Below are 16,446 nucleotides of genomic sequence, written 5' to 3'. Positions count from 1 at the left end.
TTAAATGGTGGTAGCAGAAACTTAAGATAAATTCATTATGTTTCTGACTTCTCTCAAGTGTCGTGCTTTTTTTTTTATCAGACATTCTCAACAGCTACGAAGTTCCTTGATGTCTCAGAAATGGCCATATGCTCAAGTGTCTTGCACAAATAACTCACTCCACCTAGCAGGAGATCATGGTTTGCATTATTCATTTGACAGTAATGCCACTCAGATTCCCACACTGAGCTACAGATGTTCGCTGACCTTAGGCGGAAGGGGTGGCTGCCCTGCAGGAAACACAGTGAGGTTCCCAGTCCAGCCCAGTCCCTGCCTGGAATACAGGGGTGCCTTTATCATGGGAAGTACGTGTGTCTGTGTGTGAGCAGAAGTGGGCAGGAAGGGGAAGTACTACTCCTTTTCTCCTCTTTAAATTAAATTTAAAAAAAAAAAAAAAAAAAAAAAAGACCTCTGGAATTAAAACTTGAAGCATCAGGATGTGGATGACCTAGAGGATGTTCTAGGATTTCTCTTCCTAAATGGCTCATTATCGTTTACGGGTGTTGGGTTTTTTTTCTGACCTTTGCCACGCACCCCCAGCTCCACACCCTCCCCCGGCGCGGGGAGCTCTCTTACCCCGCCGCTTCTGGCGGGGCAGGGGCTGTTTGGCACCAGCAGCTGCTGGCCTGTGATGATCCCCCCAAGGCAGCACTCAGATTCCATAAAGTCTCATTTCAATTGCTATTTATGAGAGCTTATAGAAAAGAGAGAACACACTCTTGTGGCCCTTCAGAACTGGGAGCCCTGAGCAGGAAGTCCCAAGTGCAGAAAAGTTAACCCGTTTTGGTCATTCAAGCTATTACAGCATTTTTCTTAAAAGAAAACACCTCCATACACGAATTCTACTGCTGAAGAGACAGGATGTTCAGGCGGGGCCTGCTCTGCTCAGCTGCAACGCGGTCACCGACTCCCCGCCGTGTATCGGTGCTCCAGCCCGGCTCACTGCCGGCGGGGGATGGCGCCGGGCCGCGCAGCGACGCGGAAGGCTGGCGGCGGCCCCGGTAGCGCCGCCTCTGCCCCGCGGGCTCGGCCTCGGCCCGGCGCTGCCGCCGGTGCCTCCCCGGCCCGGCTGTGCCGCCGTGTCCTGGCAACAGCGCGACCCGCGCCGGCGTCACCGGCCCGCGCCGGCAGCCGCCGTCGCTCCTGCGCCTGCGCCGCTCGCCGACTGCCGGGGTGCGGGGGGAAGCGGCTCCGCGCCGGTGCCCGTGGGGCGGCGGCGAGCAGGATGCCGGGGCGCTGGGGTGAGGCTGCTGGCGGGGCCGCTCCGTCCGCGGCCCCTCGGGGGCTGGCGCGCGGCCCGCCGTCACGGCGCCCTGGGGAGAGCGCAAGGCCCGGGCCCAGGCCGGGAGAAGCCGTTGGGTGCGGGCGCCCCGAGCGCGGCCCCGTCGCCTCCCTGAGCCGGGCCTCGCTGCCGCGGCCGTGGGGCGGGACGGGTGGAGCGGCGGTGACCCGCGGGGAACCGGCCGGGGCCGGGGGGAGCGGGCGCGCCGTCCCCGCCGCGCGGCGGGGCTGTGACGCAGCCGGGCTGGTGCGCGCGGCCCGTCTCGAGCCCGGCCGTTGGGTCCGGTAACGGTCAAGCGGCCCGGCCGGGCCGGCTGGCGGCAACGCGGGGCTCCGCGTCCGAACGGGAGCAGGCCCGTGGGACAGCCGGTTCGCCTGCGTACCGGCTGTGTGTCTGAGCTCGGACAATATACAAAGGGAAATGCTTCTCCAGACATCTTTGTAGGGGGGTTTTGTCCAAAGTTCTGTGGTACAGTCTTTCGTTATTAGCTCGGCAGGCTCACACGGGGCGCTTGGCTTCCTCAGAAGGCCGCGCTGCAGCTGGAGGAGCGCTCAACAACTGGCAGATGCGGGATGGGCTGTATTTGAGGGGCCAAGGTTGTGCTGTTGGGAGGTCGTGCTTCAATGGATCTCCTAGGTGTGTGTACACCAAGCGCGGGGCCCAGATAGCGGCAGAGGAGATGGTTGCGGGATAATGTGGAAGGAGAAAAGTGACTCGAGTGGGAACACAAATGTCTGGGAACAGAATCTCGTCAAAATTAAAATGCTAAATTGGAAGTTTATTCTCCTGGGTTAAATACTGGAGCGGTTGCGTAGAATGCTCTGATGTGAACTCACTTTGTGCGTGCCATGTTTTTGTTGCACCATGGCAAGATCTTGACAGCTGCAGACTGTGTTCCTGGGTGGTTTTATGCCCAAATGCAGTTATACCTTCAGGCAGGATGGAGTTCTGTTTTTCTGTGGTGTCTCATAAGGTGTTTGTAATGCACCTAGTATCAGTTTATTCCATATTTAAGGTAAGGTTGATATTCTGCAGTTAATTCGCCATTGCAGACCTCTGTCTGTAGGAGTCTTAAAAGGGTATGAAACTACTGGTTTGCGTTAGAAGCAACAAACTCTGTTCAGAGAGCATTAGTTTGCATGCTCTTGCTATTTCAAGACAAAGAGTAAAAAGAATATCAAATGAGAGGGATCAAGGGGAGGATATGGATAAAAATTCAGAATCATAAGTCACAGGGTAGGTCCTTATGCAGACTTTTGGGGAAAAAGATACGAGTGTAAAGGAAAGGATAAGTTGAAGATGGAGAGGTTTGAGCAAGTCAGTTCTGTAATACGTCCTGAAGTTGAGTGTTTGCTGAAAATAGGGAGATTTCTGAATTGGTTTATACCGACGTGGATTCCATGGCTTACCAGTTAAAGAATGCTGTGAGAGTTCTTGTGATCTGCCAATGTCAGTCTGATGTAAGAAAGCTAATTCCTAATGTAATGTCTGTGTATAGACATATTCTTATTTGTAGACATTCTGACTTTCACATGCACAAATATTTAGGAAAAACAAAGATAATAAATTACCATCATCATCGTGAGATTTTCTTTTCCATTCCATTGGATGTATTTATGTGTGTGTGTTGGAGTCGCTGAAGAATCTATGTGAAATACTATCTATTCAGTACAGGTATTGCTGTAAGCAAAGCAATACATTTTTCATAAGTTGTTAATGCCACATTCCAGTCTCTTCTAAGCGTTCTGTTTTGTTTCTGATTTGACTGTTCAAGTTGTGTTATTGTAGAATAATTAGATTGGTTAGTGGGTACCTAAACTCTTACACTAAAAGAAAATAAAGGAGTAGCCATTCATAAAACACACCAGCGTAACTCTAAAATATTTTTAGCAGAGACTCCACAAGTGAATGAGAACTTCTTTCTGCGGAACTGAGGTGAAGAACTTCGCCATGGGTCAACAACTTTCAAACCACACACAAACTGTAATCAACAAGTTGCCCGAAAAAGTAGCAAAGCATGCCTCTTTGGTTCAAGAAAGTGGTTTCCTAACATATGAAGAGTTTCTGGGAAGAGTAGCTGAACTTAATGATATGTAAGCCTTACTTTATTTCCTTCTTTTTTTCATGTTTTACTGAGACCTTGTATGCAATATATTGTCCTGTGCTGGCTAAGGCAGAACTGGCCATCTCATTTTGAAATGTTTCCTTCAGTTCTCAAAGTTTCTATAATGGTTGTAATTACACTTCAAACCCAAAGCCATTTCTCCTTTTGTAAATTCGCTTTTCTCCAGTAGTCTTCTCCCAGCAAGTGTTGCTTCTCTCTTGGAAGTTCACAAGAGGTAGATGCTTAGCAGTATATTTTTGTTAGCATTACCTGTCTCCCTAACTCTTCCCCCCTCCACCAACCACCTAAAGATGCAATGCCGCTTTCTCCGCTGGAAGTAGCAATGTGAGCCCTATAAAGTACAGATACAGTAGGAAGGTAATACCTGAGAAACAACTGTTTGTGAGCATCTCTCCCACCTCTGTGTTCATACTATTTGAAACCAGTGGCCAAGAAAATCCCAAATAAAAGGCTGCATACGTAAGATTTTTAGTAACCTGCCTTTTGTTTGATACATGGATGGTAAAAAGAATTGAACAAAAAAGCAGAGTTGTAATTTTCACTCAATATTTATGGTATAAAATGATGTGAAGTGGAAACATATAGGCCAAAAAGGGTCTTTTGTAGTGTGTGGCTTTTGGAAGTGCTTGATGTTTAACTATGATGTGAATTTGTATTCAGTTTAGAAATTTTCTTGTATGGTGTCATACTTTGATGAATGACCTTCAAGAACAGATAGCTGTCTTCTGGGTAGACCGATAAATAGATTTTGAAGAACTTTACCTTATGTTTTGCCTGAGAATCTAAGTGGATCTCAGTATAATTACCTCCAAAATAACACTGTTACTCAAGCATTTTTTGTTTACAGTGTTCATCCTGAAAGTAACATATCTTGTTCTGATTCTTATGGAATAGACCTTGGTGTCTGTGTTCCGTTAAAAAAAATTATGAAAAATGAAAAATCTCAGGGTCACCTGAAGCTTTCACCTGACTGCTTCATTATTAGTATATACTAACAAAAATATACCTCATCTGCATTTGTTGGTACTTGCATGCTTTTTTTACATACATGACAAGGATATAACCTTTTTAGATTGGACCACAAGGTTGTATGATTACTGTAATAAACAGTGGAAGTATATATAAATTTTCTATAACGGATGCTTACTTGCTGATGCTGGATCAAAAGACTTGCACATAATTTTATGAAATTTACTGTGCAATTTTAAGTAAAATGGACTGTGTATTTTATATTTAATAACATGCTAAGAAGGTCATTAGTCTTTAATTTCATGTCTCTGGGTAGTATTGGTAAAACCTCTTTAAGGATAAAGAGCACATAGGTGAACAATAAATACCAGTGACTGAGGTTGCTGATCTTTGCGTGTCTAGCACATTATGTAAAACTGATGTTTCTTTATTTCAGTACTGCAAATTTGGCTTCTGGACAAGACAAACATCTGTTATTTGAAGTGCAGCCTGGTTCTGATTCTTCTGCTTTCTGGAAGGTGATCGTTCGGATAATATGTACTAAAGTAAGATTGTTTAAAGTTTTAGTGGGATTTTTGTGTACAGATATTTGAGGACTGTCACTTTTACTGATAAAATCCAACACCTGCTTCATATACTTTGACTATATATTTTTATAAAGGTGCTACACTCGAGGATACTATTTGAGATAAATTAAGTCTAAATTCCAAGTTTCTGCAAAAAGCAGATTAACAAAAACATTTTCATAACTAAGTTTAAAGGAATTATACCCTTCAATGGAATGCTTACAACCCGTTAATTATCAATTCAGATGATTTGTGTGGTCAGGTTATGGTAATCAAATAGTACAGCCACCTGGGAACTATATAGTTTGATAGTTTTAGAAGATAGTCAGCAATTCCAAGCATTATTAGCTGAGCTAGTGTAACTGTATATATTCTGATTCCTTAGAAAACCAATCTAAAAGGTAAATGTTTAACTTAGTTCGGAGACCATGAAAAAAGTTCCTAAGTTTGCTTTTTATAATGAGATTTTTCTTCTCTGTGTCCTACCAGGTAACAACCTTAAATGGTCCTGAATCCACTGGGCAATCTTAACATGCAGTTTCAACTAAGCCAACTCTCAAACTTTGTTTGAAAGTTAACAGTTTGCAATTTTCTGTTCACTCTTAGTTTTCATTAAGGCAGCCATCATTATAGGCTATTTTAAGTTCAAATATGAAATGACTGGTTATTCTGGGTTTTGTTCTAAGTTTAGCCCAGTGGTTTACACATTTGAGTAGTGATGGTAATTGTCCTAAAAATATAGTCCTAACTGTGGTATTCTTCACAATGAAACAGTTGCGTTTGCAGGTCTCAACTCTTATTGAAGCAGACCGCAATTTGCTAACATAGCGTTGGACACTTGGGAAGGTGTTCAGTGCCATGAGAATTGCAGTGCATTAAAATAATTTTGAGCAATGTCAAGTAAAAATCTGATATGTAATTGTAAACAATTCTTATATCTTCAGATAAATAAAACAAGTGGCATTGTGGAAGCTTCCAGAATCTTGAACTTGTATCAGTTCGTTCAACTGTATAAAGACATCACCAATCAAGCATCAGGAGTTCTTGCACAGCGTGGTGCTTCTGAAGAAGCTGCTGAGAGTTTAATGTCTGTGTCATCTTGTCAGGCAAGCTTGTGGATGAGAAGGTATTTTGATATATTTTAGCTTCTGACCACAGTTAAAACGGATATTTTGGAAATTGTGTGTAAAACCTGAACTACAAACACTGGGTGATGAGAACTGCATGCTCTTGGCAGATGTGGACTTTGTATCATGACAAACATGAATAGCACACCTTCTCTTGTATAAAAAAATCCTGTTGTGTACTTGGGTGAAATTCTGCTGGTGCTACCATGCCTTGGCTTCCAGAACAATTGCTTTAATGATCAGTTTTGATATAAACATGGTATATGTTGAATCTCCTGAATAAGGAAACAGGAGGAAATGGAATCAGCTGCAGCTACAAATCTAGGGATTTTGACAGTGTTTGTTTAAACAGATTTTGTTATTGTTCCACTTAAACTTTCTCTTCCTCTTTTACATTTTGGCATGTGAAAGTTCCCATCTGCTGCCACTAGATACTCATCAGTTATAGTAGTAATTTAACTTGTAAGACTGGAAAAATGTGAACTGTCTCACACATGTTGACATCCTGCTTTGTTAACTAGAGGAAAAGCAAAAGACTGAGGTCAACACCTGCAATAACTTCAGTTCAAACTGAACGTAACAGCAAGAAGCTTGTCACCCTTTCCCTGTGTGAAAACGGTGCTACCAGTAATTCCTTACTTTGAGCTTTCTGAGTTAGTTCAGAATTCCGACTCAGTTTTAAGTGAGGCAGAGGTAGGTTTTACAAGAAAAAGTGGTATATGGTATAGTTCTCAACCACTGAAGAAGCTGGTAGCCAGGTATTTTAACAAAACAGGTTGCTGAGCTACTTAACTCGTTAGAATGTCACACTTGGCTGTTAGAATGAGAAAGGGGTCAGCTATGTTGTCATTCTGAAGACATAGCCCACTGGTTAGGTCAGTGGATTGCAAAGTGTGTTCTTTTTCATTTAATTTCCCGTTTCTTTTGGTTTGGGAACAAATAATGTTAAATTATTGGCTGTTCCGAGTTACCAAAATGTTTGAAATTGGTAGGAAATCATGAGCATGTTTGGGAAAGCATATTTTCCTGCTCTCTCTCAAAGATACATGGTTATATTAGAATACCCATATATCTGGAAATGGCCTTTTATTTCAAACAAACCAACCAAACAAAAAACCCCAGATGCTTATGCAAAACAGCTTCATGTATTGCTAAAGTTAAACAGTAGATATAAGGTTTCTTAGGTGAGTTTCTTTTTCCATTTTCTGACTCTGAGATGAGGGAGATAAGCATCCTTTGTGTTTGTAAACTTCACCACTTGAGGTAGTATTAGTGACAAATAACATCAACAAGATTATACTTTTCTAATATGCCGATAATATGCTGGAATTTAGTGAGCTGGTATTTTCTACTTGTATCTTACCCAAGTTTTTGAAGTCATTGAGAAAAATAGAGGCTGAAGCACCTTCAAGTATTTTACATTGAGGAAATCTTCCATTTGTTTTTCCATGATATCCTCCCATTTGCCTAAATTATTCTCAGCTTTAGACATTTTTCAGCTCTGCAAGAGCTAGACATCACTGTCCAAAAATAGCAAATACTACCTGTTTAATTCTTCTTAACTACTGGAATAATAGCCCATTTCTCTAGAACACCTACTTCCTATTCAGAACATTCCAAAATATCCGTAAGTGCTTTACGCCTTCTGATAGTGAAGAGACAAAAAGCATTTCCTTAGTTTGTCACCCTTGTCATTTTACCATTTCTTCAGAAACTTAGCCCTATGGCTCAATCTTAGGTTCCAGAAACTTTATAAATAGCGTACCTTTTTAAGTATAATCGCTTTTATATCCACCAGCAAATGTCTAAAATTGAAGTGTTATCCAAGGTTAGTACTCGAAGTTGCCTGGGGGAGGGAAATGGAAGGGAGTGAGTCCGACGAACATAGGGAGCTAATCAAAAGATAGGGTGTTTTTTTGGAAACTGTTGTCCTCAACATGTGTGAATCACCATCTGTTTTTCTACAAAAAAATCTCCTAGCATTCTAAAGTAATTTCTCAAAAAGCAATATGGAAAGGAAACCCTAAGGACCTACTGAATAGTAAAACAAAAGCACATTAATTGCTGTCCATTAGCTGGCTAATCTGTACAGTTACAAATTATTCTGTTACTTCACAAGCTCCCAGGACACCTAAGGAAAAGCAGTCTGGTCAGTAGTCATTAAGGGGGACTGTCTCTCCTGAAATGCCATTTTTTCTAAAATGCTGCCTCTGTGCAAATCAGGATTTTTGGAAAACCTAAGAATTTCAGAACACTTATCTGGCTGCCTTGGAAGTGAGCCATGACTATAAAATTAGGGAACTTTACATATCTAGTTAGGTCGGTGAAAGCTGAGGATGCTCTGCAGCTTCTCGTGCTTGAGAAGTCTTGATAATGCAGATATTTGAGATGGTACTGTTAGAAACTTTAGATACAGTTATCTATTATCTGGGGTAAAAACAAAACACAACAACAAAAACAGATAAAATGAAAATGTCTGTCCCAGGGAGTGATCTAATTTTAAAACTTTTTTTCCCCCAACAAGAACACCTAGAAGCTTAAGTGGAAAAGCTGTGGTAACAGTCAACTTGGGAGAGACTCCTCATTTGAAGGAACAATCACGAGGAGTGTATTGCAAGCTGAAACCAGCCTTTTCAGTCTAATGTGCAGTTTAGTTCTTGGCATTTTGATGGCATTTGAAATTAGTGAACATAGTAGCGATCCTCTTGACATGCATGTTTTTTATCTAAGATATAAGCCAGTACACAGACGTTGACAAAGTTCGTTATGAAATAGTACATCCTGACACTCTGTGAAAGGAAGGCAGATTCTTCTCCTGCCTTTAATGTAAACAGTGTTTCTGTTCTTCTGCCCAGTCACGTGATGCGTAACAGTTTAAACTCCTCACACTTCCTTATTGATATGAAAAAGGATTTGCATAATCCTTTGCAACACCAAAAGCACCACGTGACACAAAAAGTAAATGCGTATTCTGACTCAGTTTAATTCATTTACTGGTGTTGGTAGCTTGAGGCTATGTCTGCTGACGTAGGCTGGGATGATGTGACTCGTCCATTCACAAAATTACATGTTCCTTGCGGATAAGCACAGGTGTTTCCTTCTGTCCATTGCTAATTATTATGAAAAATGTGGTAACTAATATAGTTACCAGGGCATAAATATAAAACTTATTAGTTATCTGGGAGAAAATACTGTCTTCTTTTCTGCAGGGTTAAACAGTTGACAGATGAAGACGAATGTTGCATCTGCATGGATGGGCGTGCTGATTTAATTTTGCCATGTACTCACAGTTTCTGCCAGAAATGCATTGATAAATGGTAATACTTATTAAAGGATATTCATTATTTTATAGTATGTGCTGGTTATCTGACATGTTTCAGTTTGGTCTGACAGATTCCTTAGTCCTATATAATTTAATGTCTGAAGATATTTGCAAGCTAATGTACATATGATACATATGAAGCTTGAGTAAAATTAGACTGCAGCATAAGGAAAGAAGGATTCCAGAATTTGTAAACATCTTATGAAGAATTTCATTTTGGAAAGAGAGATGTGAAGGTGCTTTTCAGCATTTGTTTTGTAATCTCTTATCTCTTTTTATTCTTGTAAAATTAAATTATTGTATTCTTGCTCAAAAACTTCTGAAGACAAGGGTATATGCTGATGCTGGCATGTGATGTTTCATAAAAATCTCATTAACAGCTTCCTTGTAAAGAAAAAATCAATAGTTTGCAAGATGATGCAAATATCAAAGCAATTTGGACTGTCTTTTCACTTATGTGGGAAAGAAATATCAGAGGAATATTTTTTCCATACATTATGCTTTCACTTGAAATAAATAGCATACCATTTGCTAATTTAAATATATCAGACTTTTCCAGGAAAAGACTACTTCTCAATAGCAATGCCTTTCAATTTATGTATAACAAGTATCTTACAATATGTGTCCAGCTTCATAGTAAACTGAACAGCTATTCAGCTTCGCATCTGTCTGATATACCAGTTGTTGGAAAACTGAGAAAAATTCCTTTGCGGAGGAGCATAGCTCTTCTCTGACCTTGCAGAAGGACCTTCAAGGATTAGGCAGGTGTTCTGGCAGTCTGGCTTTAGGTGATAACAGATGTTCTCAGTTAAAGGCTTTTTGGCTAGTTAATGCAAATAATTTTACATTTAAGCCACATAATTTGTGCATAAGAATTTGTTTTGTGGCTTTTTCAAAGGCTTATCAAGGAAGTTAAACATATAACACCGTGCTCCCACAAGTTAAAAACATAGTAAAAATCACTGGATGTCAGAGTATAACTAGTCATCTCTTTTCTGGGACATATTTTAACATCTATCAGCAATACAGGGCTTAGTTCAGCAACTGTGGTGGAGAGCAAATAATATTCTGCTTTGGCTAACGAGTCAGCTGCACTCTTGACTAAGTTCCAGTTACACCATTCTTTTTTTTTTGTATTCAATTTTTAAGGTTCATCTCTTGTTAATGTAGACATAGAACAGAGGCTCCCAGCTCAGAAGCAGAATTGTTTGGGACCCCTGAGTTAGTTGATGGAGGGGGATGAGACCCTGAGGGACCAATTCTAAACTTCAGTGGGCTGAATGACGCAGGAAGAGGGTTCCTTTTTATATAGAAAGTGTAGGGGCACTGGTTTCTGAAGCACCTCAGCTGAATATCTGAAGATAGGAAGAATTAATTTAGACCATGGATTTCTGTTTAAACTTTCTGGACAGGTAGCTAGATGCATTCTGTTTAACCTGAGCAAACCTGAGTATGAGGAACATGACTCCAAATTTGTCACTCAAAGAATGGAGATACATTCAGAATTATTGGCCAATCTTCCTCACAAAGTTTTTAAACAAACAAAAAATACAAAAGTTGTCTAATCCAGTTAACCTGATCATTCTTGAAGTTCTCACTGGGTTGATTTTCTTTTGTTTGGGGTGTCTTTTGGCTGTTCTTGGCCAGGAAGAGACCATCCATGAAAACCACTTATTTCTCTGGCTTCCTAACAGGAGTGATCGTCATAGAAGCTGTCCTGTCTGCCGTCGGCAAGTTACTGGGCCAAGTGATTCTTGGGTGGTCTCAGACGCGCCTACAGAAGATGACATCGCTACTTACATACTTAACATGGTAGATGAGGCGGGCCAGCCTCACAGACCCTGACCCTGGCCAACAAGCTGATCATAGCAGAAGCACTTGAAGCGCTCGTTTTCATCAACGTCTGGTTTTACCTCTCGTTGCCGTTCTTCCACAGTCTGTCTTTTACTTCTCTTCCTGGCTGCTGCGAACCTACGCTGCTCTTTTAAAACAGAGGGTATATAAGACAGTGTATGTGCGTGCAGTCTTAATTATTAATCTGTACTTTCAGTAAACTCTTTGATCATTAACAAGGTTTATTTTAGCAACAACTTTTGATATTTATTAACAGTTCGACTACTAGATGAAGCAATTTCTAACAGCACAACTACAACTGCTAACCGCTGTTTGAACATCACAGTGTACTGCTACACAAGATGAACCATGTCAGATGGCTTGACCTCAGAGTTCTTACCCTTAAATGCAGTTCCTTTTACTTTCGTGACAAATGTGAATAAAGATGAGTTAACACTAGTGATTATTAATTTGAAATTTTACTGCTGAAACTTGAAGATGTCCCACTGCCCATTCTTTAGTAGCCAGTTATTGCTGCTTTTAGTGCTTACGGATACTGATTTCAAGCTGATCTGAGTTTTAGTATTAATTATTTTGAATCTGTTTTGGAGTGTGTAGGCAGCTCTGTAAATGTACTCATGCAGTTCCTCTTATTCTTCTAACAATATTATCTCTTAGAATATTTTTTAAAATATGATACTTAGCATAGTCTTATTAGCTTGGAAACCTTAAACAGTTTCATATACAATCCTAAAAGAAGTAAATCAATTTCTTTATAGGTTTTTGATCAAGAACAGCCAATATTATTTTTAAACATTAGACATATCTGAAGAGAACAACTCTATTTGCATTAGAGTTAAGGTGTAGTTTAGTCAGACGCCGTGGTTTTATCTGCTTCTCTTGAATTTTTGAAGTGATGAAATCAGAGTTATAAGGCACACTAAGAGTTATGAGATTATAATCTAAGTAAGGGTGCTGTGCTTTATTTCTACAAGTGCAATATGCTTTTATGTAGCAGAAACTTCTACTCTAATAATAATGTTGCTTGCAGTGAGATGTGCCTGTGACAACTTGGGAAAAGGGATATCACAACTGGAGTGTGACAGTGTATTTCTGTGTCTAGCAGAGTAAACTCTTTAAAGAGCTGAGTTTAGTCTAAAATAAAATGTTAGTGTTCAGGAAACCCATCTTAAGGCTCTTTTGCGTAAATAGTGTTATGGAAATCAACTGCTATTGTAGAGAGTTAATTTTTTTTCATATATATTAACAAATACTACTCTTTTAGCTTGAGGCTATTGAGTGAGAAATATTAAAGTGTAGCATTTCAGGGAATATCAGCATAAATCTTGCTTACTGTAAGACTGTGTTTTTAATTACCATACTTGTTAAAATTTGTTGATGCCATAAGGCTAAGGCCTTTTATCACAGACAGGTTCTGAAATAAAAGGTGTGTGCATATGTAGATATGCACATTTGGGTTATTTTTCTTAATTTACTACAAAATAATTTAATTACTTTAGGGACCAGATCTTGGGAGTTTCTCCCTAGTACTTAAGGAACGTGCATAGCATGTGTCACCTATTTGAGCTTGGCTTATGGCACAGTTGTCAATTTTATCATAGACATTAAGACAGATAAGCAACGTACTCTTCATGTATGTATCATCTGAAAGCCAGTATGGCTTAGTGTGTAAATCTGTATTTAACTATTGAAAAATCTTTTTATGAACATATATAGCTTATAACGATTTTTTTCCCTTTGTTAATCCTTTGATATCAAGGAGATATTCTTCAGAAAATATGTGGTCTGTTTGGTTGTATAAAGGCAGTTATTATTTGGGCTGAAAATCGTTAATGGTCAGGGATTTTCCACTAAAACATTTGCAGATATTCCTAATCACACACCAGTTCGGTTTCTTCTTGCTTTTTGAGCTTGCATTAGTCCATGTTCAGAACTTTAAAATAACTTTTGAATTTTTAAAATTTTTTATATCAGTGGAACAGAAAGAGCATCTAAATTAAAGCTTCAAGCTAACTTTATTTTTCAAGTATTTCAAGAATTATACTTCTGGACTGAGATTTTATAAGTTGAGTGTCTGCTGAGAACTTACATGACCTTCTTAAAATGTAATTTTGTAATGATGCAAAAAGGTTGTTAATTGCAGCACAATGACACTTGCAGTTACAGTATAAACTAATGAAAAATTATTTAAATAGTGAAAAAGTAAACTTTGTATTCTGTACAGCTTTTTTAAATTAAGTTGCTGTAATTCACACTGCTGTGATGTAGGTACTGTAATGTGTGCCTTGTAAACTACATGTACTGTATGTTTTATGAGATAATAGATACATTAACACTGAAAAACTAGTAATTTGGTACTAGTTGGTATTAGCTAGTCTGAAGTGCTACATTTAGCAAACAACTTTGGAAAAGGAATCACATTGGCAGGAACATGGCGATGGGTTCCAGAAGCTAGACCCTGAAAATGTGAATTCCTACAAATAGCTGTTGGTGGGGGGCATTAGAAAAACTAAACTTTCTTGTGGTAAGTGAAGATTTCTTACAGGTTTAATGTGAAATTGTAATTCAGGCATTATAGATCGTATTAATAGCTAAGGGCATTCCAGTATATTAAACCTTGTGTATGAACTGTGCAATAAAGTTACTTTGGAAGAAATGTCCAAGTTCTTTTAAGCTTGAGGAGTCTCTTGGCTTTAATACCACAACCGTCTGAAAACTGAAGTTTAATTAAATCAAATTCCATTGTACAGGTGGTGTGGTTAAAAGTGTGCTGTTAGGAGTCAGATGGCTCTTAAACCTGGAAGTGTCATAATAACAAAGTAGCTTAAATGCAGCTCTACAAAAAAGACCCTGATTCTTCTGTTTTTCTTTTGCCAAAACAAATAAATTGGACAGTGCTAAGTTAACAGTTGGAGTCAGGGATCTTAAAGGTCTTTTCCAATCAAAATGATTCTATTATTTTGCAGTGATGGGAAAAAACAAACAACTCTCCTTAAAAGGACAGTATTGAGGAACAGGTTTCTCTGGGGAAGAGATTTTTTCTTTTCAGAGAAGTGGGATTTACTTTTTCCCCAAGTTACTCCATTGTGTTCCTGATAGTATTTCAAAGCTCAAGAATGCTAAGGTTTGGAGTATTATTCTCAGATTCTTCCTGTTTTTAATAAGAATTGAATTCTATAATTAATGTAACTGTTTCTTCTGTCTAGCTACTTGGTTTATGTGTTTGGATCTTTTGAAGCCAAGTGAGAAATAGGAGAGGAGTTCATGAACAGATCAGAAAATTAAAATTGGAAAACTTACCCGTTGACAGACACACCAGGAGGTAGGTGTATTTGAGGAATTAACAAATGTTTATAGTTAACTAGGTTGCAAGTTTAGACACCATATTAATGTAACGTGCATGTTTCTCTTCTAGTGGGAAATAGCATATTTAATTTATGTGTCTTTCCTTCAAAGAAAATTCTGTATATAATGGTTTTCTAATCCATACTCTCTCCAGTTCTGGAAACATTAGGCAACTGGTGAGATCTCAGTGCTATAGGCTTGAACTGACCTGTTAAATTCCACCCCTGTGTAACTGTATGTGCCAAAAGCATTCTTTTTAGAAGGAACATCTCAGCCATGGTTCTTTGTGCTTTGTGTCCTGCTGAATCCTGCAACAGTGGCTGCCTCAGGGAGCCTTAAAGATGCTCGATATGAATGGGAGCTGTATGCTAACCTCCCTGGCCTTAATGATTGACACTGCCTATATATAATTAATTCTTTAATTTTGTATCCACTAAGTACACATGCTCTGTAATGGAAATAATTATGTTGTGACAAATATTACAGTAATGAGTTATTTTCTTTGTTTTTCTCTTAAACCATTCTTAAGGATAACTTACCAAAAGGTTTTATTCTCACCTGTTTTTAAGTGTGTGAATGGAATTCTGCTTTCTTACATGTGTCTTAAAAATTAGTAATTTCAAGATGGAATTTTTTTAATTGTCATTTCTTCAGATGTTTGATTCCAAGGCCTGGAATATATCATGTAGCAACAAACTCTAAAGACTGAACATTCTTTTCCTGTTACTACATGTAGCTGAAATTAACCCGAATGGGATAGTGCTCTTTTCCAGTAACCATGGTGTACAATCAGCAGGTAACGTGTTTTGCTGTGAACAAGCCATGTTCCAATGAATGTTATGGCTGTGAGGGACCTGACAACACATTCTACTTTTGTATCTGAGCTGTCAAGATGTTAATTGGCAGATGATTGCTCACCTATTGCTTACCTCACTAACGTAACTATCAAGGTTAAAATATTAAACACTGGGCATGGGTTTTGTAGGCCTGAAATAAAAAAAAAAAAAAGGTTTTGTGACCTTGGATGGAACTTTGCCCAGTCTGAGTCTGGTAGAATGAAGAATACTATCCAACAGATAACTAAATGAGCATTATTCTTTGGTTCAAAATGCTGTTTAAAAATACATGGTATTTTTATGAATTAAGCTTAAATTAGTCAGAAACCCACCCTTCTGGAATTTGTGTGTAGAACAAGGTAGGGTTTTGATACAACAGACTATGCTTCCATGCTTATGTGGTTCCAACTCACTTTAATAGACCTTCCAAAAACATTCCTGTGAGATGGGAGGTGTTAGTCATGGTTTGTCATTAATGAATCAGCTGTGTTGGTGTCTCACTATTACATACACTATTCTCGGTGCTGCTTAACACTGATATTTAGTGCTTTGAGAGATATGGGGGAGAAATACACATTCTTCAGTTACAGATGAATCTGTACTCTTGCGCTTCATGAGTGCTGCTTGTTTACAGAAATAAAGGGTTTGCATACAGAAAGGGACACATTTTAATCTTCATTTAAAAATCTATTACATTTCCTACTGAATAAGGTAATTTGTGTTAAACGTTTTTCCTCAAAAGTCATCTTGCTGTAGCAGAATATCTACGTTGATATTAACTATTTATTTCAATTTGTCACTTTTTGACTTCTTAATCATGTTCTTTTTTTCAGATAAAGCTGTTGTGTTTACTGCTTAAATTGTTTCAACTATGGGTGTCAGAGCTGCTTTCCTGCTCCCAGATTCAGGTGTTTGACTCTGTTTAATACCAAGCTGAGGCTCCAGGAGGGAAGGTGCACAGTTTGGGTGAGCAGGGAACCA

At 39.2% G+C, this 16,446-nt stretch overlaps 1 protein-coding gene across 2 annotated transcripts; it reads left to right on the top strand.

The window, feature by feature from the left end:
- Positions 1-1,185: 1,185 nt before the first annotated feature.
- Positions 1,186-15,089, top strand: RNF141 (ring finger protein 141). 2 transcript variants are annotated; one of them, XM_065636755.1, is made up of 6 exons: positions 1,186-1,280; positions 3,215-3,414; positions 4,852-4,960; positions 5,926-6,107; positions 9,318-9,425; positions 11,125-15,089. In XM_065636755.1, the coding sequence occupies exons 2-6, from the start codon at positions 3,230-3,232 to the stop codon at positions 11,273-11,275; spliced, it is 735 nt and encodes a 244-aa protein (XP_065492827.1). In that variant the 5' UTR covers positions 1,186-1,280; positions 3,215-3,229; the 3' UTR covers positions 11,276-15,089. The 2 variants fall into 2 exon arrangements, with proteins under 2 accessions (XP_065492827.1, XP_065492826.1); XM_065636754.1 differs by having other exon boundaries at positions 3,212-3,414.
- The last annotated feature ends 1,357 nt before the right edge of the window (positions 15,090-16,446 follow it).

The sequence above is a fragment of the Caloenas nicobarica genome, chromosome 5 (genome assembly GCF_036013445.1).
Source record: "Caloenas nicobarica isolate bCalNic1 chromosome 5, bCalNic1.hap1, whole genome shotgun sequence".
Taxonomy (NCBI): domain Eukaryota; kingdom Metazoa; phylum Chordata; class Aves; order Columbiformes; family Columbidae; genus Caloenas; species Caloenas nicobarica.
This window is presented reverse-complemented; position numbering and strand designations above follow the sequence as displayed.